The 23,857-nt window shown below is 52.7% G+C and overlaps 2 protein-coding genes and 1 long non-coding RNA gene across 5 annotated transcripts in view; 1 reads left to right on the top strand and 2 right to left on the bottom strand.

The window, feature by feature from the left end:
• SCTR (secretin receptor) overlaps window positions 1–14,899 on the top strand; it is a 67,803-nt gene extending 52,904 nt beyond the window's left edge. For all 3 annotated transcript variants that reach the window (XM_029934707.1, XM_029934708.1, XM_029934706.1), the window contains exons 8-13: window positions 958–1,018; window positions 2,464–2,533; window positions 6,168–6,259; window positions 7,687–7,813; window positions 12,250–12,291; window positions 13,420–14,899. In XM_029934707.1, coding sequence (XP_029790567.1) covers window positions 958–1,018; window positions 2,464–2,533; window positions 6,168–6,259; window positions 7,687–7,813; window positions 12,250–12,291; window positions 13,420–13,590 — 563 coding nt within the window. In that variant the 3' untranslated portion in view covers window positions 13,591–14,899. The remainder of the gene's footprint in view (window positions 1–957; window positions 1,019–2,463; window positions 2,534–6,167; window positions 6,260–7,686; window positions 7,814–12,249; window positions 12,292–13,419) is intronic.
• Window positions 545–6,161, bottom strand: LOC115287898. The gene is made up of 3 exons (XR_003906705.1): window positions 6,029–6,161; window positions 2,451–2,554; window positions 545–678 (listed from the first exon to the last, which is right to left on the bottom strand). It is a non-coding gene; the product is annotated as an uncharacterized LOC115287898 (long non-coding RNA).
• A 525-nt stretch (window positions 14,900–15,424) lies between the features above and the next one.
• TMEM37 (transmembrane protein 37) lies at window positions 15,425–22,975 on the bottom strand. The gene is made up of 2 exons (XM_029933022.1): window positions 22,901–22,975; window positions 15,425–16,730 (listed from the first exon to the last, which is right to left on the bottom strand). The coding sequence occupies exons 1-2, from the start codon at window positions 22,919–22,921 to the stop codon at window positions 16,158–16,160; spliced, it is 594 nt and encodes a 197-aa protein (XP_029788882.1). The 5' UTR covers window positions 22,922–22,975; the 3' UTR covers window positions 15,425–16,157.
• Between the last annotated feature and the right edge of the window lie 882 nt (window positions 22,976–23,857).

Genomic DNA, 23,857 nt, shown 5'->3' with positions numbered 1-23,857 from the left:
TTGCTGGGCCATTCTTGGTCTTTATCTTCCAACCCATCTGTGGGTTTCTTTAATCTTAGTTATTATATAGTCAATTTCTAAGCATTCTTCCTTGTTCTTGGAATGCTCCCAGTTTCCAGCATCCTGTTTGGGTCTTGCAGAGGTAATCTTGCCTCTTATCTCTCTGGCGGTACTCCTTAGAGCTGTTTTGTTCAAGTTCATGGGCTGCCTGCAGCATCTGTTTCCTTTGAATTCCTTCTCTCTGATTGTTTTGGTCCTTGTCTTTTAGGTAATCAGCATTCCTCAGATGTTGGTGACCTTGACTGTTCGAGTTTAAGAATGAGTCACTTCAGGGGCACCTGGGTGGCTCAGTTGGTTAAGTGTCTCAGGTCGTATCCCTCTCTCTCTGCCCCTCTCCCACTCTCTGTCTCTCAAAATAAGCACAAAGAATAAAATAAAAATTTCTAGTAGCCACAGTAAACACATGAAAAAGAAACAGGTGAAATGAATCGTCTATTTAATTTAACCCAGTGTACAAAGATGATCATTTCAAAATATATTTAATATAAAAATTAACACACTTCACATCCTTTTATTCCTACTAAATCTTCAAAACCTGGTGTCCAGCACTTACAGCGCATCTCCACTGGGACCAGCCGCACATCAAGTGCTCATGGGGCGACATGTGGCCAGTGGCCCCTGCAAGGACAGCGCAGGTGAAAGGTCACTTCACCTCTCTCTTCCCGGCAGAGGCCCTCCTGAGTCTGGCCCAGGAGCCCCTGAGTCCCCTGATTCTGCCTCAGGTCCCAGGGCATCCCTGCCACCAGGAAGCATGAGGCTACGCATTTGCACAGGATTTCCAAGGGGGGGCTTCTGTGCACCTGTTCACGGCTGGGCTGGGGGACTGTCCCGTCCCTGTTCGGGTGTTGAAAACCAAGTCCCCTCCCTCCCGCCCTGCCCTTTCTTTTTATTCTGCAGGTTCCCCGGCTGTTTTTGTTGCCTCGTGGGCCATCAGTAGGCACTTTCTGGAAGATGTTGGGTAAGCCGTCTGAAGGAGAGGTAACAAGCGTGTATGTTATATTGTCTGGCTCTCAAATGGGACGGACACTGGTTGGGAGCTATCTAGGAGAGGCCTGTTTTTCAAACCGGGGGCCACAGGCGGGTTCTCTGGGGTGCTGGGCTGGTGCCAGCTTCTCGATGGGCTACGGCCTTCACCACCCCCACACCCTCCTGGACCTGCTCTCTCCCTGACTGCCCTGTGGGCTCCGTGGAAAGGGTAGGTGCTGCTCCATGAGGAAGCTCTGGGCCAAGCCAGCTTTTTCTTCTTGCTGGGATCTCCCTCCTCTGCTCCTCTCCCCCTCCTTCCGGGGGTTTGAGAGTCCAGCAGAGGCAGGACCAGTGCCAGCAGTTCCATTGCCTGCTCCCCATGGAGACCAAGAGATCTGGTCTTGTTCTCTTGAGATGCCAGGCGCTGAGGATGGAGATGAGCCCAGGGGGCCCTTCTGAGAGGAGGCGCATGGAAAGGGGCCATGAAAGAAGCCTAGAGAGGGGCACCTGGGTGGCTCAGTCGGCTAAGCGGCTGACTTCAGCTGCAGTCATGATCTCATGGTCCGTGGGTTCGAGCCCCACGTTGGGCTCTGTGCTGACAGCTCAGAGCCTGGGGCCTGCTTCAGATTCTGTGTCTCCCTCTCTCTCTGACCCTCCCCTGCTGGAGCTCTGTCTCTCAAAAATAAATAATCATTTAAAAAATGTAAAGAAAGAAAGGAAAGAAAGCCGCCGAGAGGAAGTGAGGCAGTGTGACGGAGCCTCTCATAGGCAGTTTCTCTTCGGGGTACTGACTTGGCCAGGCTAGTACGCACGTCATGTCAGATGAGGCTTACAAGTGTCCTGCGCTCGGAATACGGCCCAACATAATTGTTTCAAAAGAATTATTTTAATTGGGTAAATTTGATTTTTTAAAAAATCTGGACTTTTAGCTTCTCTGGAAAGCATGAGAAGTTCTACCAACTGTTCTCATCTTCCCTTGTGGCAAAAACCAGCTGGAGGAGCGTGTGGCTGCCTTAGACCATGCACATGCTCTCCTGTTTGTCAAGAACTGCCCCCCCCCATCTGACGTGCCAAGGTCCTGTGGTCACATGTCTGTCACCCAGCTGCTTAGCTCACTGAGGTCACCTGCCTAGACATGGTGGGCAATTGAGAGTTTATCACTGTGCTAGCTTTGGGACCTGGGATTTTCTGGCCCTCAGGTCCTGCCCATGTCTGCTGCCCCAGACACTGACGGGCGTGCATGGAGATGGGGGGCCTCGTTCATCAGCCTCATGAGTGCTTTTGGGCTGCAGGGGAGAGTGGGTTGGGATTGTGCTGGGCGCACAGCTGCAGTGATGCTCAGGGTCGCCGGTGTGGGCTGTTCCTATGAAGGGTTCTTCAGAGGGTTAGTCCTCCCAGGTCGGCTCAGCTCTAACAATGCCCACCATTTTTCCACAGGTGCTGGGACATCAATGCCAATGCGTCCATCTGGTGGGTCATTCGAGGGCCTGTGATCCTCTCCATCCTGGTGAGCAGCCATCTTCCTGAGCTGGGTTCCAGGGGAAGAGATGGAAACAGTAACTGGCCTGGACATAAGGCCGAGAGCCAGGGCTCCCTTCACATGCGGGGGGTTAATCCACAGGACTTCCAGAGGCTGGCCGGTAGCAGGAGGGTCCCGAAGCTCGGCCCCCCGAAGAATGGTGGGTGGGAGTATGAGGGGCAGTTAAAAGGCAAAAGGACACATAAGTCTCTTTGGTCTGTGAGTAGCCACTGAAATGTGGTTAGCAGAGCTCTTTGCCCTCAGTTGGCTGGCTCTGTGCTGCCCTGAACCCCACTTCCACCTTCAGATTTTTGGGTCTGGTCCTTATCTGTTTTGTAGGCACCCTCTTGTTACACTGGGAAGAGCCGCTGAGCTGGATCACAGGCAGTGGGGAGGGGGCCGAGGAAAGCCGAGTGAGGCATGGTCTTGGACCTTTGGGGTGCCATTGGGAGGGGCGGGGAGGAGACGGGAGGAGACGCAGGAATGACTTGAGGACAGGGAGCCTAGAGCATCTCAACTGGGTAGCCCTTCAGAACCCCTGGGAGCTGGTGAACCCTGGCAGCCAGGGCGCCTGGGTTCTGCAGTTGATGCGCATCTGACCTGATTTTAGCTCAGGTCTTCGTCACATGGGTTGTGAGTTGGAGCCCTGCCTCAGGCTCCACGCCTACAGGGGAAGCCAGCTTGGGAGTCTCTCTCCCCCAATGGAGTCTCTGTCCCTCTCCCCATCTCTTTCTCAAAGTAAATCAATAAACATTAAAAAAAAAATACTGACAGCCACAGGTTCTGCTCTCATTGTTCTGGGGAGGGGCCTGGGCACTAGTCTCTGGTTCAAGTTCTCAGATGCTTCTCCAATGCAGTTGGGGTTGGGAGCCCTGGAGCTGAGCCCCCACCAGCTGGCTGGTGACCTTCTCAGGGCAGTTGGGAGCGGGGAGCCATCCCAGGACCATCTTCTCTTTTTTTGTTAACATTTAAAAAATTTTTTGAGGTGAGGAGAACGGCAGAGAGAGGCTGACAGCAGTGAGCCTGAAGCACTCACAAATCATGAGATCATGACCTGAGCTAAAGTTGCAGTCTCAACTCATTGAGCCACTCAGGCAACCCCTTTTGAACATGTATTTAATGTTTTTTTATTTAGTTTGAGAGAGAAAGTGAGTGCACATGTGTGAGTATGGCAGGGGTGGGAGGGAGGGGGGAGAGAGAATGAATGAAACCCAAGCAGGCTCCGTGCTGTCAGCACAGGGCTTGATCCTATGACTGTGAGATCATGACCTGAACCAAATCCAAGAGTCGTATGCCTAACTGACTGAGCCACCTGGGGGTGCCCCCCCCTTTTAAAAAAAAAAATAATAGAATTCATGTAAAAAGGAAAGTTGGAAGATACAAAATGTGATTTTCCAAAGGGAATAAAATCACACATACCTTTAGCACCTAGATACACACTATGAATACACATGTGCTTTTCCTTCATTTTTCTTTGCGCTCACATACTCTTTTCAAAATACTTAATATAGTTTTGTAATCTAGTTTGTTTTTCACTTAGCAAGAGATGTGAGGTGTCCCATGTCCCTTGAAAGCCTCTAATCAACCAGTGTGCTATGACGGCCTCATATTCCCACAGGAAGGCATTTCCTCATGTCGTTGGGCCAGTTTCCTTGCTATAATTCTGAGAACCTGACAGCCCAGCCCAGGAGAGCCGCAGCAGAGGGACAGTGGGCCCCGGTGTCCTGGTACATTTCATGGGACTGTGGTCTATCTAGTGACTGAGGGATGATGCTTGGTGGGCACTCCTGATGCAAAAGGGAACCTGGATGGCTCAACTGGAAGACCATGTGACTAGGGCCACGGGTGGCTCAGTCGGTTAAACGCCCAACTTCCGCTCAGGTCGTGATCTCACGGTGTGTGGGTTCAAGCCCCACATCAAGCTCTGTGCTGACAGCTCAGAGCCTAGAGCCTGCTTTGAATTCTGTGTCTACCTCTCTCTTTGTTCCTTCCCCGCCCTCCTGCTCTGTCTCTGTCTCTTTCTCTCAAAAATAGATTACATTAAAAAAATAAGGAAATAAAAATAAAAAATATCTTATCTTAAAGAAGAAAAAGGGAGAGCTGTGACTCTTGGTCTCAGGGTCATGAGTTTGAACCCCATATTGGGTGCAAAGATGACTTAAGTAAGAAAGAACTTGAAACTCCCAACCAGCTGGTCACGGGGCCTGGGATTCTACAGTTAGTGCTCATTCTTGGGTTCTGAAAGATGTTTTTCTTTTTTTTCCTTCCAGTGCTGCCTATTAAATTAAATCCAACTCTAAGCCAAAAAATAAATGGGAAAAAATAGCCTTTATTCATTTACACCTTGCATAACCAGCTCTGAGCAAGATGTATAAACAAGCAAGCTAGAAGCATGTTCTTAAAGAAGCAGCTGGGCTGGGCTAGGAGTCCTGATAGACCTCTAATCCTTGTCTTTTGGCCAGCATTCATTCCCAGGCCCTAGGCTGTTTGTGTGACCGCTGAGGGCGCCCGGCTGGGCGATTGCTGATCGCTGCTTCTGTAAAGGGGCTGGAGCCAGTAGGTGGATGAGAGAAGAGGAGAGCTACTACCATGTGGGCATCTTTAGAACGTTCTGGCACTGGGCTCGGGCAAGGGACCACCAAAAGAAATAAACAGATTACATTCCTGTCCTTTAGGAAGTTATGATTGGCTTGGCAGATAAGTGGACACATACAAGTTTGACAGATGCATGTGTTTGTCCTCTTTCAAGTGCTCACATGGTAACATGATACCTAACTTTAGTATATCAGGAAAGAGAGATGATCAAGGGTGGCTTCCTGGAGTTGGTGATCGAACTGCAAAGTGATGTTGTAAGGCTCTGAAGCAGTGGTTCTCAAAGTATGGTCCCCAGTCAGTAGCTTCAGCATCTCCTGTGAGCTTATTAAACATGCAGATTCTTGAGGACCCACCCCAGATTTACTGACCTATAACCTCTGGGCAGAGGGACCCCATCCCCACCTCCAAGGGGTTCTAAACCTTAAGAACCTCTGCAGGCTGGGCACCTAGGTGGCTCAGTTGTTAAGCATCTGACTCTTGGTTTTGGCTTAGGTCATGATCTCACGGTTTGTAAGATGGACCCCCGAATATGGCTCTGTGCTGACAGTGCAGAACCTGCTTGGGATTCTCTCTCTCCCTCTCTCTCTGCCCCTTCCCTGCCTGAGCTCTCTCCCTCTCTCTCTCTTGAAATAAATAAACATTAAAATGACAGCAACAAAACCTCTGCTGGAAGAAAGCCTTGCTACTCAAAGTGTAGTCAAGGATCGGCTTTGGCATTCTCTGGAGCTCAATGGAAATATAGACTTTCAGGTCACTGGAAACCTGCCTGTTAAGGTCCTGCAGGGATTTCAGGGCACTCCCAGTGTGAATAATCCCTGATGCAAAAAGCACACCTCAGAGCCCCAGCAGCCCGGGGTAGGAGTGGGTGTGGGGTCAGTCATCACCTACCGTAGGCTTGCTCCACCAGGACCTCGGGGCAGGGGAGGTGGGTGGCGCAGTGATGCAATTTGGGGGTGGTCCTTCTCTGCCCTCGGGTCTCAAGAGGTGGCAGTCACCTTCAGCCCTGCCTCTGTCTTGTGTTTTACAGATTAATTTCATCCTTTTTGTAAACATTCTAAGAATCCTGATGAGAAAACTTAGAACCCAAGAGACAAGAGGCAATGAAGTGAACCATTATAAGTAAGTAGAGGGCAAAGACCAAGGCTCGCTCAGCAGGTGTTTCCTGAGCACCTATTGTTTATCCCAACCTAGTTCCAAGGAGGTTACAAATGTAAATAGGAATGAGGGTGGGGTGGGGGTGTGATAGGTCCTTTGTGCAGCCCGAGACAGCTGCCTGGAGACAGCTGCCCGAGCGCCGGAGAGAGGAGAAATATCTCTGGATCCCAGGAAGCAGAAATTTGTGCTTAGCCAGCACTAAGGAGTCTCCTGATGGGTTTCGGAGGTAGAGATATAGATCTGTGTCTTTTTCAAGGGAGAATGGCTTTCACCAGATTTTCATGATATGTGATCCCAAAATATTCTTAAAACCTTTACAACGCTAAAGGGAGATGCTGTCCTAGTTTGCTAGGTCTACGATAACAACCACACACTGGGTGGCTTCAAGAAGAGAAATGTATTTACTCAGTTTTGGAGGCTGGAAACCCAAGATCAAGGTGCTGACAGGTTCGGTCTCTTCCGAGGCCCCTTCTCCTTGCCTTGTAGATGGCTGGCTGCCTTCTCCCTGGTCCTTTGGTCTGTGTGCAGACATCCTCGGTGTCTCTTCCTCTTTTTAAAAGGACACCAGTTGATTGGACTAAGGTGCCATGCTAACAGCCTCATTTTAACATAATCACCTCTTTCTAGGTCTCCATCTGTAAGGAGCAAGAGGGATTTCTGAGGTTCTGGCAGTTAGGGCTTCATAAATGAGTTTGGGCTGGGGAGACCGAATTCAGCAGGGAACAATTAAAGACAAGTCAGGGCCCAACAACGGCTTTCTCTGTGATGTTCTGAGCTTTGCGAATCCGGCCATGACCTGGCTCACTTGGTGACAGATTCTCCAGGAGGTCTTAGAGCCGTGGGCTCCGAAGTAAGGTGGAGCCGGGGATTCAGGACAAAGCTGCCCGATAAAATCCAGGATGCCCGGTTCAGTTTCAAGTTTGGATAAAAAATAAATAGTGCTTTGGTATTTACTCCCAAAAAAACATTATCCACTGTTTATCTGAAATTCAAATTGAGCTGGGCATCCTGTATTTTTATTTGCTAAGTTGAGCAACCCTAATCTGGGAAGAAAACAAAAGGACTTCTCCTTATGGATATTTATTATAAAAAAACGTTGCCTTTGTGAATCATATGTTAAGAATGCACATAATTTATAAATAATAAAGTTGTTTGGGTGGATATGTGTCCAAATTTTATTTACCGAGAGGGTTGCATGATCAGAAATTTTGGGGACTGACCATGGACGATGGGTATGTGGGAGCTAGATATTCTCCAGAATAAAAAGTCGAACCACAAAGGTCCTGGGGCACCTCCGCCGGCCTCGGACAGTCGGGCAAGTTGGGTGTGCAGAACTTTGCCTTGGGGGTGAGGGGCAGGACACCACAGCAGGTCTGGGTCTGTGTCTGCAGGCGCCTGGCCAAGTCCACCCTCTTGCTGATCCCCCTCTTCGGAGTCCACTACATCATCTTCGCCTTCTCCCCAGAGGACGCCATGGAGGTCCAGCTGTTCTTTGAATTGGCCCTTGGCTCATTCCAGGTAACCTTTCAGGAGTTCTCTTTCCTTGGAGGGAAACGGAGGCCAGAGAAGACAGCAAGCCAGGACTCCCCAGAAGGGTCCAGCAAGGGGGTTGGGGATGCCTCGTCTGGCAGACATCCAAGAGAAGCCAGGCAGGCCCTCTATGTGCTGTGGGACCCAAGTCCCCCACCAGTCAGGTGGGGGTGGGAGGTAAAACTAAGAAGAGAGACTGACTCCTGGGAAGAGGAAAGGGAACAACCCCACATACTGCATCACACGCCTCTCCCCAGGTTCTGTGTAGTCACATGTAGTCAGAATAACCTTAGTGCTGGGGGCTGTGGCTGAACCATCAAGAAGCCAGACAGGAAAAGAAGCATTGTGGGAATGGGGGAGGGGCATCTGAAAGAAAATAATATCTTCGTCTTCATACTGGGAAGTCCATAAAAAGCGGCCCAAACTGAAAAATCCAGAAGTAGCAGGATCAGCATATTCTTGAGAACCAGTGAAAAGAATTCCAAGTAGTTGCCTCTGAGGAACAGGAAATGGGGGCAGGGGTGTTAGGAGGCTGCTGTCGTTTTGTGACAGAAATCATTTGACTCTTGAAACTTGTGCGCATACACAACTTATTAAGAATAAAACCCAACCTTAAGAAAAAAAGCAAAACAAAACAAGAAAAGTGAGGGAAGAAATCACCTGCCTACTCATTCAAGGAGATGTTGTGAAGCTTAAGAAAACAACAGTAAACGTGTTGAGACAGAAGGACTCTTAACATGAATCCCAAACTTCACAGTGTTATTCAGTGTTATTTTGTTTACTCACTCATTGCAGTCTCGTTCCAAAAATAACATGATGTAGCTTTCAGGAAAACCATACTGAGGACCGAAAAAAAAAAAAAAAAAAGTAGATGAAGGATCAGTGGAAAAATAAATAAAAACCAAAACTGAGTTCATACAGAGAAGCACATTCAGTAGGGTGCTAGGAAGGTGGGAGAGCTTGGAGCTTCCCAGTAGCCAGAGGAAAAACAGAAACATGATCTGTTCTAAGATTTATAATATCCATAATGGAAAGAAGCAAATTCCCAGGAAAAGCCTAGAGATCATAAGCTTAGGGGCCTGAGAGAAATTTCTCCCAGTGGATTTTCCTAGAGAAGCCAGCCTGTCCTCAACAAGATTGAGTATCCCGCTCCCTTAACAAGATTGAGTATCCTGCTCCCTTATTCCCTGAGTTCAGTTCAGGGTGGGTGAGGCCAGGGTCATCCTCCTGTCACTTTCAGGTTCCGGAGAGGACACATCACTGGGCACACAATATTGAGTAGAGTCAGGTCTTGTCTTCCTAACCCTAACTTTGGACGCCGCCCCAGGGCTATCCCCTCAGGCCAGAGCTCCCTGCTGGTGCCCAGGCCTCCAGAGAATCCAGCCTCTTAGGGAATCCGTGTTCTTTGTTTCTCCACCCAGAGCTTTCTTGTGCACCTGCTCTTGAAACGAGTGAGAAGGCAGGGCTCACAGTGGCCCATTTAGCAGGTGGCAGATCACAGGTCCACATGGGTGGAAGGCTTTGACCTGGCTCCCAGAAGTGGGTAGTGACCTCACGGAGAGCACAGGCACCTGGGGCTGCCTCCCTGCCCAGAAAGGGAACTTCCTGTCCCTTGGAGTTGGCGCTTATGGTTGGGGCTGGAGACTACCATGAAGGCTATTCAGCTTCTAAGGAAATGGCTTATCAACAGAAAACCCAAAAGCATTTTCATAATGTTCCCATAGACACGTTTACAGAGAAAATGGATCGTTAGGTTTTTTAAACTTTGTTCACATACAAACATGTATCATTTTATTATTACACATGTATATTTTATATACTGTATGTATTCCATATATTAAAGAGAATAGTAGATAGTGAACCCCCAAGTGGTCATTGCCCACTCAAGGTGGGGCATGTTTTGTGTCTGTCCCCATCCACCATGTCCCCCCTCATTTTAATCAAATCAAAGACTGTTTTATTCAAATGCAAATATTCTAGTCTGCATCTCTAAAAGACAAGGGCTTAAAGAACACACACAGAACCACAACACATTATCAATGGCATATACTTTTATTTTAATGTTTATTGTGAGAGAGAATCCCAAGCAGGCTCTGCGCTGACATGCGGGGCTCAAGCTCTCGAACCGCGAAATCATGACCTGAACTGAAATCAAGAGTCGGACACTGAACCGACTGAGCCACCCAGGCACCGTCATATGCTTTTAGCTTTTTCTGATTGTACACGTAATAGTTGTAGAAAATTTGGAAAATAAGGAATAGTTAAAAAAGAAAAAAAATCATCCATAATTTCATGGCCCCAGAAATAACTTGTTAAAAGTGATGGCAGGTTTACTTCTATGTCTTTCTTTCTCTTTTCTATCTGGGTAGACATATATGTACACAGTTTATATAATTGAGGTCATGCTGTGTGGATTCCTTTTTTTTTTTTTAACGTGTGGTGTCCTTTCTTGTGTGTTCTAATTCTCTGTCTTCCCATTGTCTCCATGTCATTGAAACTCTCCAAAGACTACATTTTTAATGATTGCATAAAAACTGGAATTTCCTAACCCCACTGGCTGTAGGAGGCCTGCCCTATATGTACCTGGGTCCCAACTCACCTTCTCTCACCTGGGCTCTGGCCCTCACCTGAATTGTGAAAATGTGTCCCTGGATCTCAGAGACCCAGGCACCCCCCAGGGCCCGATGAAATGGGCAGCATCTCCTGCTGGCAGCCTGACCACCGGCTTGAGGCCAGGCACGGTCCCAGTTTTGCCAAAACCCCTGTGACTCAGTTCTCTCACCTGCAAAACCGGGATCCTCCTCCCTAAGGCTTTGGCAAGATTTAAATGAAGCCCCTGGACCCCAGGATCCCAGGCATATAGGCCAGACGACACTCCACATCCAGTTCTGTTTCATCTCAAAGCCCGACTTTTACACCCTCTGACAGTAGTTCCCAGGTGAGAATGCCCATTGAGACCACCTGGGACTTTTTGAGACAGAGAGGGGTGGGGGAGGGGCAGAAAACATGAGGCGGGGGGAGGGGGGGAGAGAGAGAGAGAGAGATATTCTCAAGTAGGCTCTATGCCCAGCATAGAGCCCAGTGTGGGACTTGATCTCGTGAGCCATGAGATCACGACCTGAGATCAAATGAAGTACCAGGTGCCCCGGTCTGAGGTCTCTGAAAGCTGCTGCCGCTTGGACCCTCAGACATTCGGATTTGGGGGATGGAATATAATGTAGCCCAAAGCTCCCAGGCGATCCTAACATGCTGCCAAATTTGGAAACTGCCGTCTGGAGCGGTCCTGCTACCCACTTCCCCTGAATGGCCTCCGTTCTGTGTAGTAGTCCCTGAGGCCTGATATTCCAAAGCAAATCCTTGAATTTTGTCACTGTCAAAACACCAACAGCCCTGAGCAATTGTGCATATTAAGCCACCATAACCGGGCTGGCTCATCATCCTTTGGGGTCCTTTCCAACTGGGGAGTATGTCAGAGCAGGACTGGATGGGACGTGGAAGTGGAGGGGAGGGTCCCCTGAGGCCAGAGCTATGGTCCTCAGGCCTCTGAGGGGAAGGGTGTCCCCCAGCCTGGGAAGCCGTGGCCAGAGAAGGGCAGGCTGGCCCGAGGTGGGTCCCTGAGGAGGTAGGCAGGACATAAGCACTGTGGGGACCCAGCAGGCCTCTTGGCCTCAAATCCTGCATCTCAAGACTGGAGTCCTGCAGAGCTCCATGCCAGGACTAGCGGAGGGGGCACCACTGGGAAAACAGAAGCTCAGATACTAGGGAGAAAGAGTCCTGACAGGCACAGACCGCCCCCACACCAGGGAGCGCAGAGTGCATATAGCCCCGAGGCCCCTAACCAAGGAAATGTAAGCAGGGAGGTCGCACCCCACTGTGGGCAGGCCAGCACTTACCTGCGGGCTTTGCTGACTTCACATCCACACATTCGGGGTTCAGGCATGGAATGCTGTCCATGGTGGACTATCGCCAGATTTCCAGCTTATGAAAATGAGCCCACACAGAGCTCAGGGCCTCCGCTGAGGAACAGGTGTGCTCCACTTCCCCCAGATGGCCCGCCTTGCTAATTCAGGGGACTGGCCTGGTCCCCACGGGCCAAGTCAGCACCTTCGACTCTGGTTACTGAGACCACAGGTGTCCAATGCCCTACGCTGGACACTGAGCTCAATGAAAGGGGCTGGGCCCTTGGTCCAAGGGTCTGAGTCTACACTAGATGACGCCAGCAGAGCCAGGGGTGCCATAGGGGGACCAGAAGAGGTAGCCCTCATTCCCCCAGAGTTGAGAGGTGTGGGATGGCTCCGGATCTCTGGAACACCTGGGGGGGAGCGAGCCCGGGGCTGGCAATTTGTGGGCGTGGGGAGGAGGCCAAAGGAGGCTGGGTGCTGGAGCCCCTGCGCTGACCTCCTGCTGCCTTGCCCCCTCTGCAGGGCCTGGTGGTGGCCGTCCTCTACTGCTTCCTCAATGGGGAGGTGAGTTCTCAGGTGGCCTGGACAGAGGAGCTTCCTAGCCCCTGGGTCCTGGTCCAGGAGCTCCCTGGAAAAGGTGGTGGGGGGAGGTGTATGATGTGGGATGGGGAAGGGGGTGTGGGCTGGGTCTCCTGAGCTCACTTCATGGGGACATCGAAGCACCCAGAACCTAGCTCACACAATAGCTGGTCGCTACCCTCAGTTTCTAACTCAGCACAGAAAGGATTCTGTATGTCTGGGCTGGAGCCTGAAAATGTTTAACAAGCTCTCCAGGGGGTTCACATCCTTGAGCGAATCCAGGAAAGGGGCGGGGGGGGGGGATTGCGGGCCCCCTGACAAGGACCCAGGCTCCTGACTGTTTTGCTGCTTTGTCTGGTGGGTGACCCTGCTCACTGCCCTTCAGTGGGCCTCAGTCTTCCCATCTGTAAAATGGGGGACTCAGAGGCAGTATCTGCAACTCCATCCTGGTGGACCTCCAGATGAGCGTTGATTCCTGGGAGGGCCAGACCCTGACCTCGAAGCCTCCGTCCCTGCACAGAGCGTGCAGGTGAGGACAGGGACACACACACACACACACACACACACATACACACACACACACGCAGTGCAACCAACACGCATTGAATACAGTCCTTCACACACGCAAGGCCTTTCTGTAACTGCTGACCATCTAGCCAGTTCACCACGCTTGAACGGGCATAGCCTGTCGTCCAAAACTCAAGCGTGAAGCCTGGCCCCAAAGGTTGGGGCTGCAACAGCCGGGCACCGTGAAGGAAATTTCCAAAGAATGACTTCCGGGCCCCCAGATTAAGTTCTGAGCTCAGAAGGCTTCATGGGAAGGAGTCCAGTTTGTGTCAGGTGATGACCTGGACACTGGTGTTCTGGAATTTGTGAAGCAGTCCCAAGTCCCTTCCTGGGGAGACAGGCAATAGGACTGAGGGTGGAACTGTCCAAGAGAGAGGGGTCCTCAGTCCCTACTGGACATTGGGGCCGGAAGTGGCCAATCCGAAGGGCCTGCAGGAGAGGGCAAGATAGGAGCTGTGGGACCATGCTGAGGTCCCTGGGGGAGTGAATGGGACTGTGGGTACAGGTCAGTTTTCTCCTCCAATGATGGCTGGTCTCTGGGGGCAGGTGCAGGTGGAGGTTCAGAAGAAGTGGCGGCAGTGGCACGTCCGTGAGTTTCTACTGCGCCCCGTGGCCCTCAACTCCACCGTCAGCACCGGCACCAGCGGCCTCCCCCACAGCACCAAGGCCAGCAACTCTGAGCAGAGTGGAGGCACCTGCAGGGCCAGTGTCATTTGAGAGGCTGAAGCAGGGCCACCCGCGGGACAGACCCCGCGACGGGCCAGGAGAAGGCGAGATGCTGCCACAGGATAGTCCATATCAGTTTTCTCAGCACACATCGTACGCTTTCCCCAGTGACCAAGAACACCCCTTCTCTGGGCCTGGAGTTGGGGAGGGGGCTGTGGTGGCGATTCCTCAGAGCTGAAAAGAACACAGGTGCCGTGGGGCAGGAAGAGGGCCTGGGGTGTGGGTCTGTTGTGTTATGGGAAGGGCAGTTCAGGGATAAGAGATGAGAGCAGGGAAATAAATGGCAGCTGGGATGGGTTTGGTATGTAACTGCCGCTCTCCTTTAGCCCTTGAGACGCAATGTGAAGGATTCTCCGGCTCGCTTCCCCTACCCCTTCCTGCAGTTTTCAGGGATAAGCTTGAAGCCCAGAACACATGAGCAGTTGAGACCCTTGGCTCTTGGTGGACCCTCCTTACCCCTCACTACAATTCCCCTGTCCACAAACTCTTACCCTAGAGCCTACAGACAACTGAATTAACCTGACCACATCAGTGAGGCCAAGAGAGCCGCCAAAATTCCCAGCTGCCAAGACCCCCAGCAGGGTGCAAGGCACCCTTCCATTCCTCCTGCTCTTTCTTTCCTGCAGTCTAAGAGGCAGAACAGCCAGGAAGGGGGCATGATTCCATTTGACAGTAGAGAAACAGGTTCACCAAGGTACTGCAACCTGCCCGAGATACTCAATGAGAAGGGTCACACGTTGAGTCCAGGGGTTTTGGTTTCAAATTCCCATGCTCCGAGGCTGTGTCTGTCTTCACTCCTTGGGCAGGGGACAAAAGCCTGTGCCCCTGTCCCATGGGGATCCGTCTCACTTTTTCATCCTTGGGTTTTAGTTTCTTGGACTATCAGCAGTCCCTCACCCACCAGCTGAGTGAGGATTAAAGAGGACTGAACATTTGAACCCTTTTACAAAACAAAGCCTACTAGTGTTGGGGGGAGAGCATTCTAGGCAGAAGCCCCAACATAAAGGAAAAGGCATCTTGCTGGTGTGTGACCTTGGACAAGCACTGTCTGCCCCCACTCCCCTCTAGGCCCTGGCTTCCCACCCCTGCACATCCCAACTGCAGAGACAAGGAGTTCACCCCTTTGCACCTTGTGAATTGGTCCCAGAATGAAAGCCCAGGTGCTTATTTTCCAGGGCTAAGAACCCAGCCTGGATGGTTATGAGCTCTGCTCTCTGAAAAACTGGTTGGCCCCTGCCAGCTCTCTGGATCTCCATGGACTCTGTATACATTTGGAAATATTTTTAAAAAGTCACAGGAGGTGCCTGGGTGGCTCAGTTGGTTAAGTGTCCGACTCTTGATCTCGGCTTGACGGTTCAGGAGTTGGGGCTCCACACTGGGCTCTGAGAGCCAGCATAGAGCCTGCTGGGGATTCTGTCTCCCCTTCTCTCCACCCCTTCCCCACTTGGGCTTTTTCTCTCTCAAAATAAATAAAGGGCCAGGTGGATGAGGAAGGGGCTACTGTGGAATGAAATGGCTGAGGGCAAAAACCCCAGCTACTGGGCAGGAAATGAAACAGGGAAGGGGCAACTGGCTGCACAAAAATGCAGATTGGCCAGCAAGGATGGGGGTCCCCACTGGCTTCTGGTCCCCTTCACCTGCACTCACCCACAGGGTGGCTGTTAATCATTACAAGTCCAAGCAAGTCCCCTTTACCCCCCCCCCCCCCCCGCCCCCCTGGAGTCCAGCAGGTCCAGATACGTGCTCTTTATAAATGTGCTCTAGGAGCAAACAATGGTACCAAGAGGCCCTCTGACCCTCACCAAGGACAGACACGCACACAGGCTCGCCTCAGGGAGGACTGTGTATTGGGAGGCTGGGGGGCCATCCTGGGAACCGGCTCCAAGATGGCCGGCTGCTGGGAGCTGTAGTTATTCAAGGATTATGGGTCCCCCCCAAAGGCAGGGTTCAAATCAAGTCAGATGGTTTAAAAACCTTTGATGTGCAAGACGTTAAGGGGATCCTCAATAGCATGACCAAAGCTAGATCAGGGAAATGTGCACACAGACCCTTTGGGCTGGTGGAAGACAGTCCTAAGCACTGACTGGATATGCTTCGCTGGAAGGATGATGTGCTCTGGGCAACGCCAGGAGACCTCAGGGACCCCACAGCCCCTATCCTGGCACAGAGTCCATAAAACAAGCGTGAACTGCACTTAGCTGTGTGGCCAGCCCAGGCACCAGTTACCCTAGCTGCTTCCAAATCTATTCCCATCCTGGGAAGAAGGATTCAAGAAAAGAGTCTTAAAACCTGTTGCTTCTAAACTCCACATCTAATAACTTGGCTAAGGCTGTGCAGCCGGTGGCACTGAGGCACACTCCTGGCTTCCGACCCCACAGGCCCGCTGCAGAGGCCGCCAGGCTCGTTCTGGCCAGCCACCCAAATGTTACGGATCAAGAAGCAGCAGTTTCAAGGTCACTGTCCCACCCCTACCCCTGTCCGAGGTCACATGCTGGAAAAGTCCCATCTTGACCACGCTTTCTTGTAGAAGCTGATGTTCTCGGAGTTAGGAGGGAGGCCTAAAACTTCCTTGGTTGGCTCCAGGGATGGGTGATGCTGTTGACGTGAAGGCCGCTGATGGCATTCAGAAAGAAGAGGAAGGAGGCCGTGAACTCGCACCAGAACATCAGGGTGAAGCCAATGAGCGTGACCTGGTCCCAGAGGAGAATCACGAAGCTCAGGAGCCCCCCGGAGGAGAGGATGAAGGAGATGAGGAGGAGGATACAGCCCACAGCCCACTTGCGTCGTGAGCGGAGGTCTTCACACACCTGAGACACCATGAGGAGCTCCAGGCCTAAGATGGCGGCCACCACAGCCAGGGCGCCCACACTGCGGGCCAGGACCATGCCCACGGCCAGCCCGGGCACATGGGCCTGGCTCAGGTCTCTGAGGCAGCGTGGCCCTGTCTGGTTGGAGGAAGTGCAGAAGTGCCAGAGCCCAAAGAGGCGGCCCTCAGCCAGCAACCAGTGGCCATCACAGATGGAGACGGAGGAGAGGACCAGGGCCAGGGCAGCGCACACGATGATGAGGACCCGGATGAAGGATTCCAAGAAGGGCCGCTGGGGGCGCCTCTGGGCCAGCAGCCTCTGGGCCTGAAAGACACCACAGACCGCATGTCAGGGAAAACCCTTGACCATGCTACTGGCTGCCCATAGTACGGTCTCCTGGGAGGACTGGGATGCCCACCTTTGCAAGGAGCTTCCCTCCCAGCCCCTCCTTAACTTGCAGCACAGACAACCCCCCCACCCCGCTTCTGGGGGAGCCCTTCCCCCATTCCACCTGCTCTCTATCCTCCATTCAAGATCCAGAAGCATGGACTGTCCCAACCAGCCACCACCCATGAAGGGTTCCCTGACCTTTCTTTAACGATCTTTATGAAGAAGAAATCCAAATTCTATTGACCAGCAAGGTGGCAGATCCTAGTCTCTTCTGAATTCAGAAAACTTGTCGGACCAGGCTAGTGTCACCTTGAACTTGCAGCACCCTGTGGGTTTCTTTGTATGCAAAGCAAGAACCCTGCCTGAACCCTGCCTAAAGCACCTCAAAGGCTGTTAAAAGCACAGGAGTAGCCTTTTTTTTTTTTTTTTTACTTTGCATTCTAATACAAGGCTACTTTCTCCCTCCCCCAGGAGATTTCCCAGCACACTTCAGTTTTTACCCTGCTCTCCACCCAGCTGGTCCAGCACATTCCAGGCGTTATTACCTTGTTTTCCTCATTACTGAAAGTGATGTTTGCACCTTGCCCTTCAGTCTTGCTCAGCCTGACCCTGAACCCCACCCAGGGCTGACCAGCTGAACTGTCTAGCAACTTCTGGGCGTGGGGGAACCACTGAGGCACCCCTTTAGCCTCTAGCTGCAGGCTTGGAAGCGTGCATCCACCCCTTGTCTTCTGGTAAGCTGGGCCAGGCATCTAGTGAGGTGTCCCTTATCTCACAGCCCTCGGACACCACCCAGGCATGGGTCCCCTCCCCAACCCAGAAAGAGAAAAAAAAAAATACTTTGAAGAGTCAAACTCCTTACCGCTGCCCATAAGCCCTTGGTCTCTCTCCAACCTCACCCCCAGCACACTCTTCCCAGCCACCCCACTCAGACACGCAGCCCTCTTTCTAAACCTAAGGACAAGCCTAGAACTTTCTTCCTCAGACCTCCTGGTCCCTCTGCCTAAAAGATTCTTCTCCAGACTGTCTCCTCTCCATTCTTCATGTCTCCATGGAAATGTCACTTCCTCAAAGATCTTTCCTGCCTCCCCAACCAAACCAGGCTCCTCCCGTCAGGAGTCAGGAGCCCGGAGCCGGCTTTCTTGGCTTTCTTCCCTGTTCCAACCACAAGTTATCCATTGCCCTTTGATTTGTACTTATATGTTGTCCAGCTCACTGTCGCCACTCACCAGGGGGCATGGGCCCTGCCTAGTCCACAGTGCTTGCCCTGTGCATTCCGTCCGTGCTTAAGAAAGAGCCACAGGACAAATGAATGATCAAGTTTGCAACCACTGTCACGTCCATTTGACACTACCCCCCCGTTTTTATTTAAAGTTTATTCACCTACTTCTTGAGAGAGAGACAGCATGAGAGGAGGTTGAGGCAGAGAGAGAGGGAGAGAGAGGATCCCAGGCAGGCTCCGCATTACCAGCACAGAGCACGACCAGGGGCAGGAACTCATGAAACATGAGATCACGACCTGAGCAGAAATCAAGAGTTGGATACTTACCAGACTGAGCTCCCCCTCCAGGCCCCCTGGAACCCCCTTTAAATGAATCTCCTGCCCAGTCACAAATTACTCCCTTTACAGTGTGTATGGAAGCAGGTTACACCCAGGTTTGGGAGGTAAACAAAGCAGACAGGTCATGGGGATGTCACTGCTGGGAAACTTAACGGGGACCCCGTGGGGTGCACCCGTTACATGTGCAAATAGAGGCAAGCCTGGGTCCTGCTTCTCTGTGAGGGACAGAAAGCAAAGCCACGCTCTCGTGGTCAAAGCCCCCTCCCCCTGCAGGAATACCAGATGGCCACTAACGGGGGTAGGGGGGGCTACCAGGAATTTTCAGCCCCAGGGAAACACGAATAAGGACCTGGTTTGCCTTCAGCACTTCTGCCTAGGCACAGGCTTATTTTACTCAAACCTGTGAGGCTGGTATTGTAGAAAGCTCCCCAGAAGGTGGGGGGTGGGGAGGTGGCTAAAGAGGGAAACTATGTCACACAGAGACCAGAGGACTTGCCCAAGATCACTCAGCTAAGTCACAAGTTAGGGCTGCTTGGACAAATGCACACTGCGTGATGCACTTGGGCAGTAAATACTGACTGGGGTCTTACAAGTCCAGGGCTGAGTAGGGAGTGCAGAGCAATGTCCCAGAGGCCAGGGCCCTGTCCCCAGACAAAGGCTGCCTGCGGCTTGATAAATGGGACCTAGGTGGAGTAGGCTGCAGTTATCAAACTGTGACCCCTTGCGTCCTATGCAGGCTTCTAGGTGCAGCAGGAGGGAAACAGGGGAAGCTGAGCTGGCCAGCTCCAGCCATGTCCTCACTCAGCCACACCAGGTCGGTTTTTTTTTTAAATATTTATTTATTATTTTTGAGAGACAGAGAGAGATGAAGCACGAGTGGGGCGGTTTGCGGGGAGAGGGGAGAGGGAGACACAGAATCTGAAGCAGGCTCTAGGCTCTGAGCTGTCAGCACAGAGCCCAGCCTGGGGCTCGAACTCCCGAACTGCTAGATCGTGACCTGAGCTGAAGTCAGATGCCTAACCGCCTGAGCCTCCCAGGTGCCCCCACAACAGGTCCTTCTTAACTGCTGGACACATTGGTAGTCTAGGAATTTGTGTGGGATTTCATCATTAAAAAAACAGCTTTACTATTAAGAAACCAAAGAAAATTTGAAACCTCGGGGTCTACGAACCATTAAAGGTGTTTGTCTATGGGTGGCTTCTTTAACCTCTTTGGCCCTTGGGTTTCTCATCTACAAAATGGAGTAAGTGACCCCTACAGGAAAGCTAAAAACATGAAGGACCCCGGCCTAGAAGTTCATTGGTAAGGTCCTAGGAGAGGAGAGCCCTGGATGCAAGGCCTCTCAATCAAGTCACAGAACTCATGACCCAGAAACCTTCTGACCCCAGACATCACGCTGTCTAGAGAACAGGTATGTGCTGTCCCTCCCTCAGCCCCACCTGCCTTGGGCACAGTCTGGACTTTAGTCTCCCGGCCCATCACCCTTGGGATCAAAGAAGACAGCACACATCAGTTCATTTCTTCCCCCTTCCATCTCAAAGCAGGGCCTCCTTTAAACTCTCTGATAACTGGTCCCCCCCAACCCCACCCCGGGTGGCTCAGTTGGTTAAGTGACCGACTCTTGATTTCAGCGCAGATCATGATCTCACGGTTTATGGGGTGGAGCCCGGAGTAGGGCTCTGTGATGATAGTGCACAGCCTACTTGGGATTCTCTCTTTCTCTGTCTCTCCATGCCCTTCCCCTGCTCCCCCTCTCTCACAAATAAACTTTACAATGTTTTTTATGTTTTTTATTTATTTTTTGAGAGAGTGAGACAGCGCGAGCAGGGTAAGGTCAGAGAGAGAGAGACACACACACAGAATCTGAAGCAGGCTCCAGGCTCTGAGCTGTCAGCACAGAGCTCGATGCGGGGCTCAAACCCACGAACTGTGGAGATCATGACCTGAGCCGAAGCCGGACGCTCAACTGACTGAGCCACCCAGGCACCCCATCTCGCAAATAAACTCAAAAAACCAAACGAAGAAACTGATCACCAAGAAAACTCCCAAGAATTAAAAGAGATCATGGATATAAAGGTGTTTGGGGAACTACTGATAACATGAGCCACAAGAATAATATATACTAAAGTCTTCGTTACCAAACGCCCCCCCCCCACCCCGGCACCACACTGGTCACTGCCCACAGCTCCGCTGGCCTTCAGCAACCCAGAGCCTGAAAGAGTCTCCTGGAGAGGCAGCTGGTAGCAGCATGGTCAATGGAGGGCCAGTGGACAAGAGGGAAACAAGGCAGCGCAGTCTTGCCCCTGCCCTGCCCTGCCAGCTGCAGCTGTGGGACCCTGAGCAAGGCACTTTAATCTCCTTTCCTCCTCAGAAACAATGTGAGCCTTTCTCTTTTCCCTCTCTAACCTTCAGTGATTTCTATGATCTGTAGGACAGGGTATCTTGACACTCCTGGGCCATGGAGTCCACAGCTAGGGGCTTCCCTTCCAATATCCCAGGGCCCTACCTGCCCCCGCTTCACAATTCATTCTGGACGTCCCCAGCCCCCACCTCCACAATTCCCTCCAAACACACTGCCCACTCTGCGCAGGCCCCCGCCAGTCCCCTATCATTATTAACCAGAAAATCCTCAACTAGTTTCCTAAAGAGGTGCCCTGCCAAGGTCCCTTGAGCCACTGCTGGCGCCAGCCTGCATGACCCCAGCCAGCTTGCTTTTCAGGTCTCCCTATGGCATATTTATCCCCTCTTTCTCGGGGTTTCCTCGCCTATAAATGAAGAGAACATCATCTACCTCCAGGTTGTAGGTGGGGCTGGAATGAACTAGAATGAGCTATCACTGGGAGTGCTTAGAACAGTGCCTGGGGCCGACTTAAGGGGCTACTAGGCAGCACTGACTATTGTCCCTCAGCCTACGTCTCGCTCCCGCCCCACCCTTGGGACAGAGCCTCGGGGCTTGAGCTACTGCCCAGGCTCCCTTGGCCTCCCCTTCCTCCCCTTCCCCCAACTAGGTCCCCTCCACCTGCTGCCCTCTCCAGGTCCAGGACACAACGCCCCTGCCCGTTAACCCAGCCTGCAGCTTCTGCACCTCTTAATTTACTACATTTCCCGCCGTCTTCTAAATCCTTGTTTACAAGTCTCCCTCTGCAGTTGGACAGCAGCGGGCTTCGGGAGGGGAGAGACCACACCCGGTTTCACCCTCCTCACTGCCAGTCCCCTTCTTCCCAGGGCCTGTCCCAGATGCTACCGCATCAAGACTCAAGATTAGGAACCAGAACAAAGAGGAGGAACTCGCTGCAACCCGACCTCCTCCTCCAAACCACTGTGTCCAGCGTAGACGGGGCTTGGGGGGTCAGGGGCTACGACTTCTCCTGTTAGGAAAAAGTAGAAAAGGCAAATACGATTTGGAGCCAATAAGTCCTGTTTTGAATCTCGACTCTGTCGTTTAGCGGGCTACCGGGGAGCAAGTTACTTCCCCTCCGGGCCTCAGTTATTTTGTCTATAAACTGGGCGGAACAGCGTCCACAGGAATCACCGTTGGCAGGGATCTGGCCATTGGCAGGCAAAGTCTGCTGGGCTTCTCGGATCCTTCTAGCGTTCCGGCCAGAAGACTCTGGGGGAGGCGAGCTGGTGAAATGCCTCCGTGGAGAAGCGGCTTGCTCGCCTGGGAGCTGGTGCTCGGGCACGACCTTGCCTTTGGACAGCAGCGCGCCAGAGGGCAGGGGGCAGTCTGAGAAATCAGACCTTTGGGGATGCGAGCCCCTCCCCCTCCCCCTCCCCTCGCTACAAACTTCTCTCTCTGTTTCTTATTTAGTTTCGAGAGAGAGACAGTGCGAGCAGGGAAGGCGCAGAGAGAGAGAGGGAGACAATCTCAAGCAGGCTCCAGCTGTGCTGACAGCTCAGAGCCCGCTGAGGGGCTCAAACTCCATAACCCCAGGTTCTGGACCTAAGCCCAAGTCCCACACTTAACCGACTGAGCCACCCAGGCGCCCCTGCGACCTTCTCTCTTAAGTGCCTGCGCGCCCCAATGACTCTGTCCGCCCCAGCACCCCAGATGCGTTTGGAGAAGCGGAGATGGTCTTTCTAGCCCCCGTCCAAGAAAGTTCTGGCTTGCCCGGAGGCTCATCTTCATGTTATGTAAGACAAGCCTCACTTTGCAAGCGGACTGTGTCCACCCTCCACTCCAGACGCGCCTCTCCTTTTTGAAAACGTGGGACCCTTCTGGAAAGCCTAATCTCAGTTACTGGTGACCCCAAAAAGAAGCAGAAAAAGCCACCGCAAGAAGCTTGGGGGCCCTCGGGTGCTCACGGACCGCGAGCAGAGGCAGGAGGAGACCTTGCTGCCGGAGTGGCGTGGGGGGATGTGGGGGGCAGCGCCCCAGGTTCCGTCCCGCCCACCTCCCTCCGAACCTCACAAGCTTGCAACAGAAAGGCGGGGTGCGCTCCCGCCCCCGACGGAATCTGGGGTTCCGCTCAAAACCGCCTCCCGCCTCTCGGTGAGGCAGTCCCCCGGACCGCTCGGCGCCCCGCCGGGTTCCCGGGGTTACCTGCACCGCGATGGCAGTCATGCTGCGCCCGTGCTCCTCGCGCCCTCCAGCCGGTCCGCGGCGCCGCAAGCTGCCGGCCCGGGACCTCACCCAGGGGGCGGAGCGGGGCAGGGGGAGGGCGGGGAGAGGGAGGGGCAATCAAAGCGCAGCCCTGGAGCCCCGGGCGCTTCTGGCCCCGCCGCTCTCTGCCACTAGGTTTACGCTGAGTCAGCGAGAGCGGCCAGGAGGAGCCCCGGGGCTGGGACGAGGAGGGCAGGCTTGGGACAGGGTGCGCGCGAGCCCTGCCCGAGCCGGCGGGGGTCCCCCCGAGAACGAGGGAGGAGCATTCGGCACTCGGGGCAGGGCCGACCCGGCGGACTTCGGGACCGGGTTACTTCCTCGCTCCCGAACCCAGGGGCATGACTTCTGGGGCTCAGATTCCTCGAGGGAGGGCCAGGCGGGCGCCCGGGGAGGCACTGAGGCCCAGAGAGACGGGGCACGCGCCCGGGACTCTGCTGCCTTCACCACCCGCTATGTGCCCTTGGCCTTCTTGTTTAACGTCTCTGAGCCAGGGATAATAAATAAAACATTTGTGAAAGGTCGGGTCTTGCGAGGCCCTCAGCATGAGTAACTGGAGTGGAACCTTCTGGGGCAATCCTTGCATCACTTTTCTGTCCCCCAGAGGGGCATATACAAACCCATTCCCTTCTGGCCTCAGGGATCATTGAAAAGGCAACTACAGGGGCGCCTGGGTGGCTCAGTTGGTTAAGCATCCGACTTTGGCTCAGGTCATGATCTCATGGTTTGTGAGTTCAAGCCCCACGTCGGGCTCTGTGCTGATAGCTAGTTCAGAGCCTGGAGCCTGCTTCAGATTCTGTATCTCCCTCTGTCTCTGCCACTCTCCCACTCACACTCTGTCTCTCTCAAAAATGAATAAACATTTAAAAAAGAAAAAAGAAAAGGCAACTACCACAACAC

This window comes from Suricata suricatta, chromosome 3 (assembly GCF_006229205.1).
Source record: "Suricata suricatta isolate VVHF042 chromosome 3, meerkat_22Aug2017_6uvM2_HiC, whole genome shotgun sequence".
Taxonomy (NCBI): domain Eukaryota; kingdom Metazoa; phylum Chordata; class Mammalia; order Carnivora; family Herpestidae; genus Suricata; species Suricata suricatta.
The sequence above is the reverse complement of the archived record's forward strand: the minus strand, read 5'-3'. Positions and strand labels throughout refer to the sequence as shown.